The 22,506-nt window shown below is 40.6% G+C and overlaps 1 protein-coding gene across 1 annotated transcript; it reads right to left on the bottom strand.

Annotated features, from left to right (window-relative positions):
* Positions 1–1,989: 1,989 nt before the first annotated feature.
* LOC120540932 (glutathione S-transferase theta-3-like) lies at positions 1,990–21,291 on the bottom strand. The gene is made up of 5 exons (XM_039772119.1): positions 20,802–21,291; positions 12,506–12,593; positions 6,623–6,773; positions 6,273–6,449; positions 1,990–2,769 (listed from the first exon to the last, which is right to left on the bottom strand). The coding sequence occupies exons 1-5, from the start codon at positions 20,911–20,913 to the stop codon at positions 2,569–2,571; spliced, it is 729 nt and encodes a 242-aa protein (XP_039628053.1). The 5' UTR covers positions 20,914–21,291; the 3' UTR covers positions 1,990–2,568.
* Positions 21,292–22,506: the final 1,215 nt, after the last annotated feature.

Genomic DNA, 22,506 nt, shown 5'->3' with positions numbered 1-22,506 from the left:
CAGTAAAACACAAAAAACACCATTGTCTACTGAATATCCAAAGATTAATAGTAATAGATAACATTCTGACTACATTTGATAACAAGACAGTATTTCTTTTTCCTTTAACACGCAGAAATATACAATTAACAGAAAAATAATATTTTCAAACTATAAATTCTAGCTTTCAAATAAGAATCCCCCCTTAAAATGTGGAGCCCATACAGTGTAAGTGCTATCCACAGTCATTCACTAAAGAGTGTGGAGCATCTAAAGAGTGTTATGGTACAAACAAACACACCTTGAAGGGCAGAATATTGCATTTTCTTTTTTATGTACTCAGAAGTACAGAAACAGCACTTATAAAAATGACTAATGGCCTCTTTATGGCAGCTGATTCTGGTTTAATTCCTATTCTCATCCTCCTTGACCTGAGTGCAGCCTTTGACACTATTTGTCACACGACTGTTCTCAGTAGATTATCTTCAATTGGCATTACCCACACACCACTAGACTGGTTCAGATCCTACCTCTCAGGCCACACTCAGTTTGTTCAGCTTAAAACTTTCACATCCCAACCCACCGCTGTTACTTCATGTTGGCTCTGTCCTGGGATCCCTCCTTTTCATTATTTACCTCCTTCCGCTCGGTAATATCTTTTTGTAAATATAACATTAGCTTCCACCATTACACTGATGACACCCAGCTCTACCTCACTAGCAAACCTACTGTTTCCTTTCCACCCTCCTCGCTTATTGATTGCTTTGCAGAGATCAAATCCTGGTTTTCTTCAAGTTTTTATAAATGAAATAACAAGTGACAAAACTGAGGTTCTCCTCATTGGTACAAAATCGACATTATCCAAAACTGATCACTTTTCCTTTGTTATTGATAATTTCTCTGTCTCCCCTTCCCCACAGGTGTCATCCTTGACAGTACTTTGTCTTTTCAGTCCCACATCTCCCGGTCTGCATATTTCCACTTGCGTAACGTTGATCGTATTCGCCCCTCCGTCACTCCCCACACCACTGCTATCCTTGTTCATAGCCTGGTCACTTCTCATCTTGATTATTGCAATTCCCTTTTCTTTGGTCTTTCTCGCAAATCTCTTTATAAGCTTCAACTGGTCCAGAATTCAGCTGCCCACCCACATCATTACTAGAGCCCCCTCTATTCACCATATCACTCGTGTCTTGCAGCAGCTTCACTGGCTTCCATTTAAGTTCCACATTCAATTCAAAATTCTTCTGTTAACTTTTAAAGCTCTCCACAACCTCACCCCTCCATCTCTGTCTGACCTCCTCCATGTTGCCATTCCCTCCCACACCCTTAAATTCTCTTCCTCCATCCACTTGGCTGTCCTCTTCGCCCATCTTACCACCATATCAGTTGCTCTGCTCCCCAGCTCTGGAACTCACTACCATTTGACTCACTTTTCAAATCTAAACTTAAAACGCATTTGTTTAAGACTGCTTTTTCTCTTTGACTACAATTGCTTTGTCGGATTTTAAATTTTGTATTTTAGTTTTGTTTATAATGCGTGTTTGATCTATTGTTCAGTGTCCTTGAGTATTTAGAAATGCGCCTACAAATAAATAAAATGTATTATTATTATTAAGTAGGTTCCATTTTTTTTTTAGCAATACTGTTGGAGCACACTAGATGGCAGCATTTCCAAGCAGAATGCTGACGTCCGTACCAAACAACCCAGCTGGACCGTGTCCCATTCCGCTGCACCTGCCAACCTGTCTAGTCCTGGCACAATTATAGGAGTCTGCAAATAGGTGAAAAAAAAACAAACAGTCGCATGTACTGGGCCCTGCAACGACACTGTATCTCCATTGTGACCACCTATCATAAATTGAGATTTTGAATTCAGTAACAAAGACTTACAAAAATATTCTCCTTACTTTACTGAATATTTGGATGTCCAGAGGTAAATTAGAATGCCTTATAAACAATCAGAGGTAAGTTTTAGAAGTTCAGTTACAAGACGGCAAAAGTACAACATTTTAATATTTGTGAACTACAGGGTGTTTATTACTCATATTGTTTTATATCTGAAATAAAGTTGTAAACAGCAAAGGGAAGGATTGAATAGTTAGAATGAAAAATTGAAGCTCTAATCATCACTCATGCCATTACAAATAAACTGCTTAAACCTCAACAGGCAGTACTATGCCACTGCTGTTGACACCCATATAACCCAAGTCTTAATTTCTTCACCAAAAAGTCTCAAATCCCAGGCTTAATGGCACGCTGTAGTTATAAAACCTGCATACAGTATCTTAGAACATCTTTAATTACTGTACATGCATGTTATTTTAGATTTATGCATTTAACTTATAATCTCTATAACAATATAACAAGTAGTTGTACGTAAATATAATTTTCATTTACACAAGTAAAATATAAAAAATGTTTATACTTAGAGGTATGTATGCTATTCAATGTAGCATTTATTTTTCCCAAAAGGCACTTATTTCTGAATTAACAGTCAAAATACACACTTAGTTGAGAACTCTCTCTATCACAAAGGATAATGAACATTTTACTTCTCAAAAATCAAAAAAAAGCACAACCAAGATCTCAACTGAAAAGCTTGTAAATCTTGGGCTTCAGAAAATCCAGCATGTGATTCTTTTCAAAAGTCTGTGGAAGATTTTTGGCATTCAGGATGTCTTTGTGGGCCTCGTCAAACAGTTTGGGGCCAATCTTGTCTTTGACTCTGTCCCGCCACGCAGCTAGCTTTGGCCTGCCTTCAAAGACATCCAGACAAGAGCCAAGTGGCTAGATAGATTAAAAAAATAAATAAATACAAAATTAACAAACAAGACAGTATATCAAAAGTGGCAACAATGAAATGAAATGTTTAAGAATTCAAAAACCTACAGTACCTGCTAGAAAACTAGATACATAGAAAAGTAATTCCAACCAACTCCTCAGAGTCGATTCATGTATAACCTTTTGTTTTTCTAATATCCTCTGAAAAGATAAAAAGTCACAACGTACACCAGTGAACTTTCCATCAAGCCTATTACTTGAAGGAATATACAGATCAGAAACTGTAATTTTATTTCTAATCCGAGATTTGCACAGTACAATTTACCATTTTTAAAAAATAAAAAAATACACAATCAGTAATAAACAGTACAGTATAAAAATCAGAATGGTATTATTTCATGTTTAACTGCAGTTATTTTCTCCTGTGTTATTGTGATAAATTAACTATTATTTAACAATTTCTAGCCGATTGGTACTTATTCAAACCCTTTAATAAGGTGCTATAAAAATATCTTAGGGCACTGTTATGGGCATGACGTTTATTTTCCACATAACCACCCAGCCGCCTCTAGGCCTTTTTAATGTTTTTTTAATGTTTCTAAGTCAAACTCACCAGTTCATTTGTACTCTTTGTGGGCTTTTAAAATCATGTTAGTGAAGCAATCCACTAAACTATTCGCTAAACACAAAGTACCATTGTAATCTCCATAAACAAATGCCTAATGTCTATATAAGGGCTCTTGGGTATGTTTTCAATGTTTATTTAATGTGCAAATTGAATGCCAAGTATGTTAAATATACAGTACACTCTGTACTGCCCCACGATTATTATGTCCAGGGCCATATATATGTATCTGTTAATGGGCGCTTAGAGATGCTATATACAGTACCATCAATCCATAAAAAATTGTTAATTTGCTATCACTTTCAAGAAATTGTTGATGCGTCTGCACAGGTAATGTTGTGAGGGGCCACCAACTGTTATTTTGGATATTCAAGCTTCACTCAGCAAGTGAATGTCGGTTCCAGTTTTTAAAAACACACTAGGGGGCTTTACCCCCTGCTCGCTTCGCTTGCTAACCCCTTTTTCTCCCTGCCAGCGGCCGCTTCTCCGAAACCCCTCTTAAATGGTGATACAATGGGAAACAAATACATTTTATTTTTAACTCCTCTTTGCTCGAGCAGCTGCTGGAGTGCTGCTGCTATACCCTCACGTGTGTTCTACAATTCGCTTGCCTACCTCTCCAACCCGCCAGCGGTAGGCACCGTTGCAAAGAGGGGAGCTGAGCGCACCCCAAAGAGACGCAGCTGCTCCTCCAAAACCCCTCTTAAACGGTGATACACTGGGAAACAAGTAACGTGTTTTGTTCACCTCCACTTTGATCGATAAGCTGCTGGCTTGCTGCTGCTGCCGTGCCACGTGATCTGCATTTCGTGCGGAGTTTCGAACAATTAAAAACATGTACAGCAGCAGAATATTCAATCTCCTTTCACTGTTCTGTTATTTCCCCCAGTAATAGTTTCAGTTTGTTTACGTTAATGTGATCTTTACTCTCATTTTTTGGAGACTTTCAAATTTTCCTGCTTCCATTATCTCTAACCTGCTCTGCCTGTGTATCACAGGGACTTGCGTCCGAGGGTTGTTAGTATGATGTGACTTGTCCGTCTCACGGGAAGTGAAAGTGTCTCTCTGTCTCTGAAAGATCTCTCTTCAAAAGATCACATGTTATCCCCAGGAAAAAGTCTAGTCTCGTCTCAAGTTTTTTTTTTGTTATAATAGAGAGATTTGTTCTTTTAAGGATCTGGCCTTTACTATGGCAAATAGCCAGTAGTGACTGCATTGGCTGTCGTTTAGACTAAAACTGTACCACACAATGGATGTTAAGAGAGGATGCACACCATTCACAAACTAATCTTTTGTTCCATACAATGCAAGACAAAGACCGCTGGCAAGTAGATGGAGGATTACTTTAATCCTGTGTTTATTTTCTTCATATAACAAACAGACCCACCTAATCTCAATTGTTAAGATTGCCTTTGGTGTGGTCTACTGTAGCCCCCCTGATCTACATCTGCAAATAGTTTTCATTAATAGGCACAGTTTTGCACAGAAGATCCAAAACGTCATATTCAGTGAATTAGTGTCCTCTGTATTAACAGCCTACGTCTTTGCTTTGCTTTCTCATATTGCCTTTTGCAGCATACAAAACATTTTTCTGTCTGCTTTATTGGTTATCTGATCAAATTCTGGAACACTTTAATACGCAAAGAATTATGGGATAAACTGTCACAATGTGAAACCAGTACAAAAATAACACCACAAACCTAGCTTGTTGTGCTGTGCAGTATATTATGGCACCTTTTTCAAAACTCTTAGGAAAATCATACTGGTGGTCGTACTACACGACAGACCCAAAGCAATCATCTCATTACAAAGGTCTGGTTATAGTGGAAAGTATTTTTGTCCTTACGATCCAGAGCCTGATTGAAGCCAATAAAACATTCAAAAAGAGCCTAACGTGCCCTTCAACCACACTTATTATAAAGTGACACGGATTTTACTCTTGCTTTTATCTAAACTTACAAATCACGTGAGACAGCTCCTTAGTAGGCTTCACTTCTAACTGAAATAAGTGAATTCTGTCAGAATATCACTGAGGTTTTGAAAAAAGCTATCAAATGAGAGTGCCCTCGTGAACAACATGTTTTAAAACAGACCTTGATATTATAGAGCTTTGGACACTTTGGTAACTTTAAACTATCTGCAAGACAAGAATTCAAGCTAAATATAACGTAAGTTTAAAGCCAGTTATTAATAAGACAGCCAAACTGCTAGTGTTATGGAGGCACTGCGAAAAAATGTTGGCCTGGCCAGGTCTTGGCAGACAGAAGAGAAATAAGATACAAATAAGAAGTGGTTGGTGGTACCAATACTGTCTATTTTGATTCTGATAACCCTCTGGAATGGTAATGTGGCTTAGAGGCTGCTGATGGCCACACAAGCTTCCTATGCAAGAGCTAAACAGTCCAGAGTAATTCATCTCAACGCCCTAGATGAGAGTCATGCAGGGTAACAGTCTGACCATTACAGTCCTGCTTTGCTCCCGAGATTCTATATGGAGCCTCAGAGGTGAAAGAAAACCCGTGGCCACCATAGGGAGCTCTGCCAGAGAGGCTACAGGACAGCAGGAAGGTGTTGCCATTCTGGAAACTGACAGGGTACGAAAAAGTCCCGACTTTGGAAACAGAACGTCACTTTGATTGATGAACGTGTTCAGAGTTTTGCCTGTCTTCTTTTTCCCTTTGTATTAAATGTAAAGCTCTGAAATTGGATATAGCGGGTTGGGAAGTGACTGACTGACTTTGTTCTTTTAAAAATACATAACTGTGGTTAATAGATTGAGTTTTAGAGTTTCAATATATGCCACCAATTTCAATGATAAAACACAACATTTTTGTAGTTGCTTAAATAATCAATCATGACTTCATTCTCACAAGTGTTCACATACCTGCATTATTTCCACAATTGCCACAACATCTGCCAGGGAGATTTCGTCACCCACAATGAAAGGATTGTCCTGAAGGAATTTGTCTTCAAACAACTGCAGGGTGTTGTTCAAGTCTTCCATTGCTGAATCCATCTTGGCTGTGGGGACATCTTCACCAGTTATAAAAGGAATCATCAGCTGTGTCAGGAGAAAAGGTTTTGAAAAGAAATTCAATAATGATTTGTTCAGTTTTCAAAGTATCAAAAATATGTCATTATTTTAAAAAGGTGAACTTTTGTACAACATATTGTGTATTAAAAAACAAAAACAGCCACTAAGAGCACTTGACTCGAGTGACTCCATTTACATACCCTGAACCAGAATATCTTGGCTGCATGTGCCCGCATTGCTGAATGCTGCCAGGACAGATATTCATCCACTCTTGCTCGTTTTAAGGGATCTTCAGGGTACCAGTGATCTGGAGTCTGGTATTTTCGACACAAATACAAGAGAATTGCAATGCTGCAGCGAGGGGGGCAAAACAAACAATCTTAGTTAGAGTGAGAGAAGTGCTGTTCCTACTTCTTGTCCATACTAACAAGTCCAGCCCTGAAATGCCAAAATCTACAGATCTTAATTGGGTGTTTTTGTGTTAAACCAATCCCTTTATAACTAAAGATGTGCAATACCACGACTGCTCTGTATTATGGCCACAACTCTTTTACATTCCAACTTTTCCTATTCTGCCTGCATAAACCACATTAAAAAAAGTTCTTACTTTCACCTCTGTAACATATCCCATATTCGCTCATTCCTCTCCTTTTCTAATGCTGAGAGACATGTTGATTATTGTCACCCCATACTGCCAGGTTCCTCTTCCTCTGGTGCCTTGCACCAGACAACATCCATGACCTTCTCCATCACTCTGCTTCTGTTAGTCCTCTGATTCTGGCAGTCTTGTTGTGCTCCACACTAACCTGCACTCCGAGTTCAGCTGTATAGCTTCCAGACTTTTGAGTGACCTCCGTAAATTAATTATAGATCAGCGGACTCCATTTATTCTTTTAAAACTCCTGTGTTCTGGAAGGCCTTTAACTTAATGTGACATTCTGCCCCTTCTATCAGTTTACCACTCCATCCAGATGCTCAGGATAATTTGTGTGTGTGTTATATCACAAATGATGTTATTTGATGAGGCTTTTCTTTTAGTATTGGATTTAGTAGTTTACTCATGTTTATTGTATTTTATTCAGTTTAATCCTTTGTATATCCTGTATTTATCTGTTTCAGTGTTCTATACAGAAAACATTTGAATCCAATGTTACATATACCTGCTGTTCTTTCTGAGACTTGGTGAAGCACAATAAGCATGGGAATGCCACTACATAAATAAAATGTATTAGTAGTAGTAGTAATAGCTAGCAAGGGTTTATAGCTGGAAAATACAAAAGTGAATACGCATACCTACTGGAAATTTCATGTTAACCTGTCTTGGTCTACTTAGCGCCAATGGGCTCCTTGTTCATGGGTTTTTTGATTCTGCTCTTACAAAGCAGACGTTGTGAGATTTGTGTAGCACCTGCACAAACAGGGCCGAGAAGTAGGAAGCATATTTTGGGTTATAGGAGTTGGAGTCAGTAAACGTGCTGACTTACTAAATGTAAATACAGTAATGATATCTTCTTCTTCTTTTAGCTGCTCCCATTAGGGGTCGCCACAGCGGATCACCTTCTTCCATATCTTTCTGTCCTCTGCATCTTGCTCTGTTACACCCATCACATTCATGTTTCATCTCAGCACATCCATAAACCTTCTCCAAGGCCTTCCTCTTTTCCTCTTCCCTGGCAGCTCTATCCTTAGCATCATTCTCCCAATATACTCCGCATCTCTCCTCTGCACATGTCCAAACCAACACAATCTCGCCTCTCTGACTTTGTCTCCCAACCATCCATCCTGACCTGACCCTCTAATGTCCTCATTTCTAATCCTGTCCATCCTCGTCACACCAAATGCAAATCTTAGCATCTTTAACTCTGCCACCTCCAGCTCTGTCTCCTGTGCCACCGTCTCCAACCTATATAACATAGCTGGTCTCACTGCCTCCTGTAGACCTTCCCTTTCACTGTTGCTGATACCCGTCTGTCACAAATCACTCCTGACACTCTTCTCCAGCCACTCCACCCTGCCTGCACTCTCTTCTTCACCTCTCTTCCACAATCCCCATTACTCTGTACTGTTGATCCCAAGTATTTAAACTCCTCCACCTTCGCCAGCTCTACTCCCTGCACCCTCACTATTACACTGACCTCCCTTTCATTCACACACATGTATTCGGTCTTGTACCTACTGATCTTCATTCCTCTCCTCTCCAGAGCAAATCTCCACCTCTCCAGGGTCTCCTCAACCTGCTCCCTACTATCGCTACAGATTACAATGTCATCAGCAAACATCACAGTCCATGGAGACTCCTGTCTAATCTCGTCTGTCAACCTGTCCTTCAGCATTGCAAATAAGAAAGGACTCAGAGCCGATCTCTGATGTAATCCCACCTCCGTCACTCCTACCGCAGACCTCTCCACGGTCACACTTCCCTCCTACATACCCTCTACCACTCCTACATTCTTCTTTGCCACTCCCAACATCCTCATACAATGCCACAGCTCCTCTCAGTCACCCTGTCATCTGCTTTCTCCAGGTCCACAAAGACGCAATGCAACTCCTTCTAGCCTTCTCTAAACTTCTCCATCAACATCCTAGGAGCAAACATCACATCTGTGGTGCTCTTTCTTGGCATGACCCCACACTGCTGCTCACCTCACTTCTTAACTGAGTTTCCACTACTCCTTCCCATAAATATAATGTTTTAAAATGTCCAATTTCACTTATATTAATTCAACTATTTTTTCTTCTAACCTTTTCTAAAAATATAGTCTTTTTTTGTATTTTTTTAAAATTATTATTTAATAAATAATATTTAAAAAAGCCACAGTGGCTTAGCTACGGGCTTTAAAGCTAAACTTTAACTAGTTAGGGTGCTAAAAAGTAGCCCGATGTTTCACAATGGCAGTGATGAACTGCTTTGTATGTTGTATGTTGTGTGCTTCCAATCAGCACAGTAAATACGTTAGTCTGATTACAAACAGAGGAGTCGGAGCAGAGATACCATTAATTGAGAAGCTGGAGTCCCTGTGCACAATAGTAATGGATCTGAATTGGGTGTCTGCTAGGTCTAATAACTTTCCATATTATCAATTTGGGTTCCTTGTTTTTTTCTAGAACATACCTTGCCGAAGTTTTAGATGGGAATGTAAACTAACAATACACATGCAGTGTTTTTAGCAGAAGCCAATCTGGGAAAGTGAAATAGATACGAGTGACCAATCAAGTATCTGAAATCAATTTGAATAATTTTTGAATGATTAATACACATTGAATTACTCAATGAATCTCAAAAACACAGAACAACAGGCACCAGTGCAGTAGCTGTGGCCAAAGTAATCAGATCAGCCCTAGTAACAGACAAGAATGATGACCAAAGACAGCAGGCACTGGAATATAAACAGCATTTCATAACCCGCTATCAATGGCTTAGGATTTCAAAGGAAGAAAGGGAAGCATTGGTACCAAATGGGTGGCAGGGACGATGTTCCTAAAGAAAATCGGATGTATTTGGGGAACAACAGATTGGTTGTAGAAGTTTGATTGGCCAAAAAGGACTTGGAAGGACACAAAAGGTTTGGAATTATCCTTTTTAAAAGTACATGTAAAATAAAGCCAGTGTGCACCACAAGTGAAGCCAACCTCTACACAGTAATGCCAAAGTGCAGGCATAGGATGAGAAGGGATACGTGGCAGGAGAAAAACTGTATGAGAGTAAGACCAAGGCCACTGTAACATGGACGCATTTCAAAATGCCACTTTTCTAAAAGTTTCCTATTTGGCACACACAGTTTCTCAGTCAGAAAAACAGCTTGTGTACAGAACAAATTCAAGGTTACCTGAAACACAGGAAGAACGAGGAAAACAGCAAACCATCAGCACATAAATCCAAGGCAGTCAAGGATTTGCTTAAAACAGATCCTTGCAAAAATATGAAATGATGTGAACAGGGCTCCATCAGCTTTGAGTACTCAACCATTAACCAATTTAGAAATTTTCTTTATACTAGGAGGCTTCGCTCACCCACCCCCGGGTTTGTTTTGCCGGATATACAATTTAAAGAGATTGTTACTTTCATGTGAATTGTTACATATGCATTATCTTATTTTCACATTTACTTTAAAACTTTTGTCAAAACAATATTTGTCCTTTATTTCCAGCCCCGGGTGTGGTTATATCTCTTTCTCGCAGGACATAAAACGCTGCTCGCATTGTGAAAGGGGGGCGGCTGAAGGTGGGCGGGGACTGAACGCACGCTAAGGAGAAGCGGTCAGATCATCTGCTGGCTTTCTGCTGCTGCCGATCTGCGTGTTCTGTTTGTTGTGCTGCGCGTCAGTCATTTAAAAGCCTGTACAGCAGTTGTCCTTTTGCCACTTTGTGTCCCTGCCACTCGCGTTGTGATAGGGCGGCTGAACGCACGCTAAGGAGAAGCGGTTGGATCATCTGCTGGCTTGTTGCTGCTGCTCCTGGCGAGCTGCATCTTCTGCTTGTCTTTGTTTTAAGAGCTGGGAGCACAAGAAGTGTGTCTGCCAAAAGAATTCCAACAACTGCTAGGTTAGATGTCCGTGAACTTGTTTTAAATGTTGTCTCACGGCCTTGTCTCGCGGGGCATCAAATTGTCTTCCGAGAAGATCACGTCTTGTCTCCCTAGTCTCCCTCCCAAGATTATAATAGAGAGACATGTTTTAGTATCATTCTTCTGTTTTAAGTACAGTACAGCAAGTCAGCCATGTTACCTACAAATGTCACTTAGTGGGTCAAATGTGTGTAGACCATTCCTAGTGATGTATCAAGATTGTAAATGAGTATATGCAGACTTTAATTTTTATGCCAGAATAAAAAAACAATGCAAATGTCACTCTGTCTGCAAAGCATTCAAGTGGACAAATTGGAATTGGAGAGGTGAAACTACAAGCATGTTTTTAGGGGATAAGGTTAGTCTTACTTCAAACCTGCATTAGAGGATATAAATTCAGCATAACAGCCTGCCCACTCCTTTGCACAGCACTCACCATACAGGATCATTCTTCTGCTCCTAGTGGCACCGCTTCAGGGCTGGGCTAGTGCTGGATGTGGAAACTCCACCAACACTAAAGAGTCTTTCAATTATAAGCAACCCCTAGTACAGCAGTAGGGAGTTCCAAGTGTGACTCAGCACTCAGCTATTGTGAAAAACAAGGGTGTTTTACCAGGACAACCGACATGTAAACTACACGTATTTAGCTAATCTAACAACAGAAGGCAACTCTAAACGTCCATTCAGAATATTCAAAGAAAAGTAGGTTAGAAATAAGTACATCCATAATTCAGTAAAATAACTGCAATTTTTACACTAGGTCAAGAGTATTAATGTTTCTATCTTTTCCCAGTTGCTTGTTCTTCCTTTTTCTTTTATGATGAATACAAAAAAAATTTGTTTTCCAAAACAAGAAAGATACACTCTGAAATTGTCTGTTCTAGAGAAGAAAAAAATAATTCATTAAAAATTACATTTGTCCTATTCTGTCTAACTTTACCATTAGCTGTTGAACACATTGAGCCTGGGTGGCACGGTGGTGCAGTGGGTAGCACTGCTGCCTCGCAGTAAGGAGACCTGGTTTTTTTTCCCGGGTCCTCCCTGTGTAGAGTTTGCATGTTCTCCCCCGTGTTCGAGTGGTTTTCTTCTCACGGTCCAAAGACATGCAGGTTAGATGCATTGGCGATCCTAAATTGTCCCTAGTGTGTGTGCCCAGTGGTAGGCTGGCAACCCTGCCTGGGGTTTGTTCCTGCCTTGCACCCTGTGTTAGGATATAGCAGGTTGGACAATGACTGACTGACTGACTGACACATTAAGATGAATAAACTACAGAAAAAACTTGAAATAATCTCAACGATTTACCCTGTTGAAATACAAGGGTAATGTAACTAAAGTTAAACGCCTAATGGCCCGCGTGTGAGCAGTTCAGTTAGTTTCGTGGTCTTCTTTATCGCACACATTTTATTGATTGCCCGATTTTGTGCACCATATGGTGTCCCATATCACTCCAGTAGCTCTAAAGGATATGAATAACTGGCAGAACACCGCTATTATTACAAAAATAAATAAATAAAAAAACCTTTCTGCAAGGGTGAAATCCCCATCTTTCATGGCAGGTACTTTTCTCAATAGATTAATCTTGCTGAATTCTTCTCCATATTGCTGACCTAGATCATATATATAAAAAAAAAAAAAAAAACACAGAAAAATGAGTTGTATTACAACAACAATATTTATTTATATAGCACATTTTCATATACACAATAGCTCAAAGTGCTTTACAAGATGACAAGTTATATGAAGTGAGAAACAAATGAGATTAGCCAATAATATTAACGAGTAAATAACAAAGAAAAAGGTAAGGCAGGTATTAATGTTAGAATACTTATATTGTAAATGTACACAAATCCCACTCCTGGGAACCTGCATATCAACATCAGGTAACTGAGAGCACAGCAGAATTAAAAAAAACTTCTTTATGTGAACAAAAAGTGAGAATATTGAAGAAGTGAAAGTGCACTACGATGGCTTAGATTTCTCCCAGAGCTTGTTTTTGTTAAACGCTCAACAGAAGGAGCTTTGACTTCCTACAATCTTGAATTGGACTAAATCCATCCATCCATCTATTATCCAACCTGCTATATCCTAACATAAGGTCATGGGGGTCTGCTGGAGCCAATCCCAGCCAACACAGGGCACAAGGCAGGAACAAACCCCGCCGGGCAAGGCGCCAGCCCTCCACAGCGCACAGCGCACACACACACACACACACACACACAACAAGCACACATGCGGGACAATTCAGGATCACCAATGCACCTAACCTGCATGTCTCTGGACAGTGGTCAGTTCAGAAAATGTAAGAATGGAGCCATGACTCCTCACCATTTGCCTGACACAATACACGTATTACAGCAGCGAAGGAGGGAGTCACTCAGTGCCAATATCATAGATTGTTGCAATTGGTGTTTACTGAGACCATAATGTATTGCTTTACAATTTATTTTTTGTTTTCGGGAAGTGTAAAAAACAAGTAAATAAAAATAAAAAAAAATAAAAAATCAGGAGCCGTCTCCCCTCGACTTTCTCGTATACTCAGATATGGGGCTGGATATTTGAGGAGTAAACTGCAAGGCAATGATTACATTTTTACATTATGCACATTGAACAACCATTCATCCATCCACTATCCAACCCGCTATATCCTACCTACAGGGCCACGGGGGTCTGCTGGAGCCAATCACAACCAACACAGGAGCAAGGCAGGAAACAAACCCCGGGCAGGGCGCCAGCCCACCACAGCATTGAAGAACCACCAACAACAAATCAAATTATTAATATACTGAACAATTATTATAAAAGTAAAGTTGAATATAGCAGACTCTGCAGCCGAATGAATAAAAGGTAAAGTACCACTTCCAGTTAGCAGAAATAGAACAAAAGTTGACAGAAACCTACGTTTTGTACCTAACACTTGTATGCAAATTTTGGTTAACCGAAGTGAAAGCGAACTCAATTTATCATGTTTACACACACACACACACACACACAGACAGACAGACTTCAAAAAATGGTATTTTTGGACTCTGTACGTTGAGATTCACCAAAATCTATAAATGGGATTTTTTGGAGGATTCCAATACTTGCCCTATACTTTGTGTACGAGAAAGTCAGGAAGGTCTAAAACGTTGAGATTCATTAAAATCTCAACATCAAATCTTTGGCCGATTGTTAATGCTTTCCCTATACGAGGAAGTCAAAATGCAAAATATACAGAACATAAATTAAATATACTGGGACCAAGACTGGTTATGTTTTTCTTTCAGAGCCCCTTATGGTGTTAAGGCACCTGGAAAGCATTCACCATGTTAGTCGTCATTCATAATAAATCACAAATATGTCACATTAGGGCGGCACGGTGGTGCGGTGGTACAGCTACTGTCTCACAGTAAAGAAACCTTGGTTCGCTTCCCTGCGTGGAGTTTGCATGTTCTCCCCGTGTCTGCATGGATTTCCTCCCACAGTCCAAAGATATGCAGGTTAGGTGCGTTGGCGATCCTAAATTTTCCCTAGTGGGTGTGTGTGCCCTGCGGTGGGCTGTCGCCCTGCCCGAGGTTTGTACATGGTACTCCAGTTTCCTCCCACAGTCCAAAAACATGCAGGTTAGGTGCATTGGCGATTCTAAATTGTCCCTGGTGTGTGTGTGTGTGTGCCCTGTGGTGGGCTGGCACCCTGCCTGGGATTTGTTTCCTGCCTTGCGCCCTGTGTTGGCTAGGATTTGTTCCAGCAGACCCCCCGTGACCCTGTAGTTAGGATAAAGCGGACTGGATAATGGATGGATATGTCACATTTGATGGGACCGCTCATATTATATAACTCTTCTTATATCTCAAAGCCCAACAAACAACATATGCCAATTGCATTATAAATCTGTTGGACTAACAAAAGAGCCAAATTGACATTTCCCCAAGCTGGATGCAGGCAACCATTAACTTCACCTTGCGTGTCAAGATCCTAAAATGCAACTCTCTCTCTCTCTAACCCATGCGGCGTCCCCTATACTCAGACTGGGGCCTTCCTGAATTTAACAATAAAATTGCGTCATCTGTTATACAATTTACTTTCCTGGACTTTACTTGCATTCTTCCGTCTTGAACTTTAGCCACAATTTACTACGTCCTCCAACCTCCTTACTTCAGCAGATTATAAGATTTGCATAATAATTGTTCTGTACATGCTCATATTTCCTTCAATTCAAGTAAAGTTATTTTTATATACACGTATGTACAGTATGTGTGTGTGAGTGCGTCCATGCAAGCCCAGGAACACATGGGTAATCCTTTTTGGATACACCGCTTCCTTGCATACGTCAGTAGGTTCACTCTGCGATGGACTGGCACTGCTCTCCAGGGACTGTTTCTGCCTTTGGAAAAATGGAATGGAGAAATGGATGAACAGAACAGAAGAAAAAAAGCACCTGCCGAGACGAGTTTCAGCTGGAAAGCCTGCCATCCTGTCCTACAAAAGTCTCCTTGAGTGTTAAACCTCCGGTGTGCCAAACATCCAAAAGATATTTGATAAAATAATTAGCTCTCCAAATTGTTTGTGAGGCAGAGTTACATCATAGTGTGTAAAATGCTTTAGAGGCCTAGCAGCTGTTATGTTGTCATACTGTGACATGCTCAAGTCCGGATATAATGATAAAATTATATTTAATTATGAAGGTTGGTCAGAAGAGTTCCTGTTTGACAATCATTTTGAATTGGCGGCAACAATAATAAAAAAACACACGCAAACTTTACCATGAACTGTACCCTACTTATTTACTTTCCTTATCCAACACAGAAATTGTGCTGTAATTACGTTGGCTCAGGATTAAACAAAGGTTTGTAATTAAGTAATAAATATCATTCTGACTTCCTATTAATCAAGCATAAAATTTTTAAATTATTGATCTAAAAAAACCTACAGGGCAAACTGGATTGCTTAGCTACTTGAGGGGAATCAAAGCAACCACAAGTGAATTACCTGCAGGAATGAAAGAAAGAGAAGTGAGCAGACGCCTCTCACCAGAGTCGCAGCTTCTCAGTTCACGCTACTGAAGTCCACTATGGAGGACGCCTCTCATTATAAAACCCTGCAAGCGGCTGCTGACAGGCTGATGGAGTTTCTTGTGTAGTGTAACTTCTCATTTTCTAGTTCATGTACAGTGGCTGTAAATTCCGACTTAACTTGTGGATATGAAACTTGTCAAGGCGGAGTACGCAAGCAAGCCAGCCTGTACTCCCATAGTAGCGGTCATGTGTAATATATACTGATGCATTTTTTATGGCCAAATTTCTAGTGGCGTGCACTATAAACCAGCATGGATAAGACAAGATGCTGACACCTCATCAGTCGCACTCATTTTCACATACTGAAATTGCACAAACTGTTTCACAAAGTGGCAGAAACACAGGCAGCGGTTTACTGAATACCGACAGAAAACTCACTCGCTCCAGCAGCAAGACACAACATAACAGCGCATAACATTAACTAAAAGATCATCACCTAGAATTACGCACACAATGCAACAGTCCCAATGATATAAATGTGCCACAGTGTCTATTATAAAAGTTTAGTGTGATATTCAGCACAATGGAAGGTGACATTTTATAGTCTGACTGCCTAAAAGCCCAAGCAGTGAGTTACAGAGCATTAAGGTAGAATGAGCCAATTCCTAGGCAGTGTGGTGTAGTCTGCACTTCAAATTCTGAATCTAAAATCAAGTGCACCTTTTAAATGTACTATTCATCTTCTCCTTCTCTTTCAAAACACAGAGAAAGATGAAACGATGCTGGGCTGTCTCGATCTCAGACCGGTATACTTTGTAGAGCTATTTCTCAATGAGAAAACAGTAGCTGATGACACATTCGCTTAACTACGACCAAAAACAAGGAGGGCGTGTCCTGGGTTGAAGAGGGCGGGGTTTTGAGGACGGAAAAATGAGGAGTTTGGTATTTGTTGCAGCCCACAACCTCCAGCCCGGAGCTGCAAGTATGGCGAGCTAACTTACTTCACAATATTTGGCATTTGATTCATATCTTCTTCTTCTTTCGGCTGCTCCCGTTAGAGGTCGCCACAGAAGATCATCTTCTTCCATATCTTTCTGTCCTCATCATCTTGTTCTGTTATACCCATCACCTGCATGTCCTCTCTCATCACATCCATAAACCTTCTCTTAGGCCTTCCTCTTTTCCTCTTCCCTGGCAGCTATATCCTTAACATCCTTCTCCCAATATACCCAGCATCTCTCCTCAGCACATGTCCAAACCAACACAATCTCGCCTCTCTGACTTTGTCCCCCAACCGTCCAACCTGAGCTGACCCTCTAATGTCCTCATTTCTAATCCTGTCCATCCTCATCACACCCAGTGCAAATCTTAGCATCTTTAACTCTGCCACCTCCAGCTCTGCCTCCTGTGCCACCATCTCCAGCCCATATAACACAGCTGGTCTCACTACCGTCCTGTAGACCTTCCCTTTCACTCTTGCTAATATCCGTTTTCTGACACTCTTCTCCACCCTGACACTGCCTGCACTCTCTTCTTCACCTCTCTTCCACAATCCCCACTACTCTGTACTGTTGATCTCAAGTATTTAAACTCATCCATCTTCGCCAACTCTACTCCCTGCATCCTCACCATTCCACTGACCTCCCTCTCATTTACACACATGTATTCTGTCTTGTTCCTACTGATGTTAATTCTTCTCCTCTGTAGAGCATATCTCCACCTCTCCAGGGTCTCCTCAACCTGTTCCCTATTATCGTTACAGATCACAATGTCATCAGCAAACATCACAGTCTACGGGGACTTCTGTCTAATCTCATCTGTCAACCTGTCCCTCACCATTGCAAATAAGAAAGGGCTCAGAGCCGATTCATATAAGCCCCCTAAAACACTAATCTTAACCATAGTGTAAGATGGCGGACCTCTGGAGGTCTACGGTTTGACTCTATTGGTGCCCATTGCAGTCAACTCCACCCACCTGACTCCCCATTGCAGTCAACTCCACCTACTTGGAGCTCCGAGCTGCGGAGTTACTTAGACTAATTGAAAATTATTGAGGATGAGAGGGCAGAGCTGCGACTCCATCAGCATCCACCTTCAGGTAGATACCACTAGACCAGGGGTCCTCAATCCCAGTCCTGGAGAGCCGCAGTGGCTGCAGGTTTTTGTTCTGAGCTGGTTGCTTAATTAGAAAGCAATTCTTGCCAATAAAGCACTAACAAGCTATGAAATTAAATTAACTCTGTTATGTCAGGTCATTCTCATATCCTAGATTTTCTTTCCCTTTCTATCATGCAAATGATTTGAAGGCTAAAATGGACAAGTAATTCTCAGTCCTTCCCTTTTTTCTTCCAAGTATTTAATTAAACCCAATAGTGCAGATAAATACACACAGGTGTAAATGTAAATAAGCTAAATGGAGAAATGCTGCTCTCTCTTGTCATTTGCATGTTATTGATAATAAGGAGCAATTAAAATAGCTGTTTAAGACAAAATTAAGCAATAAGGGCTCAAAATCACTAAAGTGAAGCAGAAGTGTTACTTTAGCAATAAGTGCTTTTTATTAAGCAACTGGGTTGGAGCAAAAACCTGAAGCCACTGCGGCTCTCCAGGACCGTGATTGAGGACCCCTGCACTAGACCACTATGGCAATTAAAAAAAATGTGTGGTGTAGTTTGGACTTCAAATTCTGAGGCTATGGGTTCCTTACTAGTAGCACTATGTGGCCATAAGAAAGTCCTTTCACCTGCCTGTGTTCTAACTGGAGAAAAAAAGAAAAAGAAATGTAATCAATTGTACTTCTCAGATGTTGTAAGTCGCCTTGGATAAAAGCGTCAGTCAAGTAATAATAACCAGGAAGGTCTTTTGAAATACTCAGTCCGGGCTGAGTCACTTGTACACGACAAGTTCTCATCTCGCATAATGGCTTCAACAGAAGGCACCGTCCTCCTGGTGAAAATGGAAACAGACAACTGCCACCCTGCATGGACTGAGAGGGGTGCTCTGCTTGACCCCAAGTATTTAATTTTTGGGTGGACAGGGGCACCGACGCTGAAGCATTCCGCGAGTCTAAAACTCTCTGCTGCTCCATCATCTTTCAGGAAGGAAATGGTTTGTTTTCATTTTCTGTCTGTTAGCTGTAATGCTGTTCTTGAAACCTGTTTAAATTCATTCAGAGCCTCTCTGTTCTGAAAATATTAAATCATTTAAAAAAATATTAAGCCTCTCCCAAACAGAGTACAGTACAATATGTATGCATGGAAATATATATTCTTAATTAAGTATATGTGGTATCTTTTTCTGTCCGTTACAGACTGCTGAATATTTTTTAATTGCATATTGTATGTTGCACAAAATAACCACACATTTTTTACTCTGCATTTGCTTTACGCAATTTTATAGGTTTATAGGGTCATTTTTGCCACATGCACGAGTGATATGTTATAGCTGCTATGCCTTTCTTATCTGTCAATGAGAAGACATGGCAAATAAAAACTCTGAACATAAACCCAGTTTAAAGGTCATTGGTGGCTTAAACAAATAACACTCAGTTAATAAAGTGCTTTTCTCTAGTGAATATCATCTCAAGCCACTTTATTGATAAACTACAACTGTTTCCTTGTTATTTTTGTGCACTTGAAATAAAGGCTACAAGGCAAGCCAGCATTGGGGACAGACCAGAGCCTTGTCAACTCCTGACAGTTTACTCTTGTACTCTGCTCTTCGGTGAGAAGAAGTGTGAGCTCAGGGCCCCCTAAGCCACATCACCAAAGGCATACATGGTTGGAAGGAAATGAAGTTCCTAGGCACCTCCTTTCATATTTTTACAGACCAAACAAGAATTCCAACTTGTTAATTACCTTCTATACTCCAGCCCTATGAAAGAGAAAACGTTTAAGCATTTTTCTGCCCTTATATTGGACACAGCCTACAGTACCTGTAGACATTTAAGTACTGTAATGTAAAAAAAAATAAAGACTGAGTGTTCAAGTATGATTTCAATTCATTCAAACACTGTTAATGCTTCTCATTATTAACCTCCCCGTCAAAGGTGCAACAAGCACAAACTGTAAGGCAAAGAGGATATGCGTTTAATAAACAGGACCTGCGTGGAGGTGCTAAAAACACTACTAGGGAGTGATAAACTGATTAACTTTTATCAAATAATGCTTATACTTCATAAAGAAATGCAGGTAAACACAATTTGGTATTTACTTAGTTGAATCAACGCGGTGAGGCGCACCCACAAATCTGAATGTAACGAGTCAGTCATGACGTCCACCGGCCCACTACAAAGCAGCCAGTGAGAGTTCACCTCCCGTCTTATTAAACTGGGCCAACAGTTTCTCGCATTCAAGTGGTGGTTCGTGTCGATCCCACGCCCGGATAAATGGGCAGGGTTGCGTCAGGTATTAAATCCGGTGTAAAATTTTGCCAAATCAATATGCGGACAACAATTTTGGATGATCCGCTGTGGCGACCCCGAACGGGAGCAGCCGAAAGACGACGACATGTAACGGTGTACCGAGAGTTTTCAGACTGGCGCAAGGACCACTTACACGGTCTGCCGACCCACCTTGATTAATCATAACGCCCCAGTATACGCTAATCTTAGTTCCGTGTAATACCGCTCGCTTTTGTTATTTTCAATCGATAAATACAAATTACTTCGACTTGCCCTTATCAAGACACCCAAAGTTGTAGCTGCGCCGCACTCGGCACACTTAAAAGGTTGTGAACGCAGATGAGAAGATCATGCGGAAAAAGCACGGACAGGTCAAGGGGTTGGGGGGTACCCTACCCTCTCGTAGGACGCGGACTTACCCTCTGCTAAGGACACCTTCTTGAAGTCGAATTGTATCGAATTAGCCTTTGCGAAGATGTAAACAGATCTGCAGGGTTGGGAGAGTAGATCAAGGTACAACTCGAGCCCCATTTCGTTAACCAGACTCGCTCGCTCACGTCTTCACGTGCGCCTTTTGAATGTACTGTTCGTCTTCTTCTCCTTCAACTCACAGAGAGGGATGAAGCGTTCCTGGTACGTCTCTGTATCCGACCGGTATACTTTGTGGTGCTATTTTTCAATGAGAAAACAGTAGCTGAGGACACATTGGCTTAACTGAGACAAAAAAGGAGGGCGTGCCCTGGGTTGAAGAGGGCGGTGTTTTGAGGACGGAAAATTATAAGTTTGTTATTCTTTACAGCCCATAGCCTCCAGGCTGGAGCTGTAGGTATGTGGAGTTTACTCAAAAAACAATATTTGACATTATTTGATTCATATAAGCCCTCTCAAACACTAATCTTAACCACAGTGTTAAAGCGCGGAGCTCAGGAGTTCAACAGTTTGACTCTATTGGTGCCCATTACATTCAACCCCGCCTACTTCACTGCCCATTGCAATCAACTCCGCCTACTTGACTGCCCATTGCAATCAACTCCGCCTACTTGGGGCTCCGGGCTGCAGAGTTACAGTAATTGAAAATTAAATTGGATGAGAGGACAGAGCTGCGGCTCCAGCAGCATCCACCTTCTAGTAGATACCAGTAACCCACCATGGCAATTTAAAAAAAATGACTACTGTGCAATGTATCAACACATGAAATAACCCCAAATATTCTTCTATTGCAATATGGGCTGTAAATAACTCGTTATTAAAACTAATTACAGTACACAAAGAAATCACTTAACGTTTATATTGGTATTCTTCCATCCATATCCTGACAACATAAATCCATCACAGGATAACTACTTCTGCTTTCTTGCATTGTTCCTCTATTTGCAGGCCTCCGTCCCAACTTCTGGTCGAAGCCACACCATTCAAAGCTGGACACTGTGAGACATTTAAATCTAAACCAAAGATTGAACCCAACATGTCCAAGAAGTTGTCGCCTGAATGCCTCTCACCTACTGCCACGTCCGATGCAGACACTGGCGTTCCACCTTTCTCTTTCCCTTGCCTTACTAAAAATGTCACTGCAACTAATGTTGTTCCCAAACCAACATCTCACACCATTTCTATTGATGGTGTTTCTCTGCCTCTCCTTTGCTTTTGTCCCATTGATTTTCCTCAAAAGTTTCAGTGCCTTCAGCTCTGACGATCTGTAGATAATATTTTTATATTGTCTATTCTTTACCTCACTTAGTAAATGTCTTTTGACCTCTCTTTAATACTTTTTTTTATTTGTTACCTTATCTGTCAGCAAAACTTTATAGCTTTCTTCAAAAACATACAGTCATGTCCGAAATGATCACCGCCCCTAGAATTTTCCCAGAAAATTTTTGCAATTACAAATGTTTTGGTATACACGTGTTTATTTCCTTTATGTGCATTGGAACAACATAGAAAAACCGAGAAAAAAAGCCAAATCTGACACCATGTCACAAAGAACTCCAAAAATGGGCCAAACAAAATCATTGGCACCTTTTCCAAATTGTGTGGTAAATCATTTTATTTCAAACATATGAACATGAAGATCTCTGGAGATGGACATGTAGCCTTGAAATTGTTGAGAGTTTTCCACAATTTTTG

Source organism: Polypterus senegalus, chromosome 12 (assembly GCF_016835505.1).
Source record: "Polypterus senegalus isolate Bchr_013 chromosome 12, ASM1683550v1, whole genome shotgun sequence".
NCBI lineage: Eukaryota > Metazoa > Chordata > Cladistia > Polypteriformes > Polypteridae > Polypterus > Polypterus senegalus.
The sequence above is the reverse complement of the archived record's forward strand: the minus strand, read 5'-3'. Positions and strand labels throughout refer to the sequence as shown.

What these genes read in the sequence shown, in the direction of transcription:
- LOC120540932 (XM_039772119.1), bottom strand. Translation starts at nt 20,913, where the DNA reads ATGGGGCTCGAGTTGTACCTTGATCTACTCTCCCAACCCTGCAGATCT. An exon ending in GAAGGTGTCCTTAGCAGAGG is followed by an intron (nt 12,594 to 20,801) that starts GTAAGTCCGCGT and finishes TATATGATCTAG; the next exon opens with GTCAGCAATATGGAGAAGAA. An exon ending in CCAAGATATTCTGGTTCAGG is followed by an intron (nt 6,450 to 6,622) that starts GTATGTAAATGG and finishes CTCCTGACACAG; the next exon opens with CTGATGATTCCTTTTATAAC.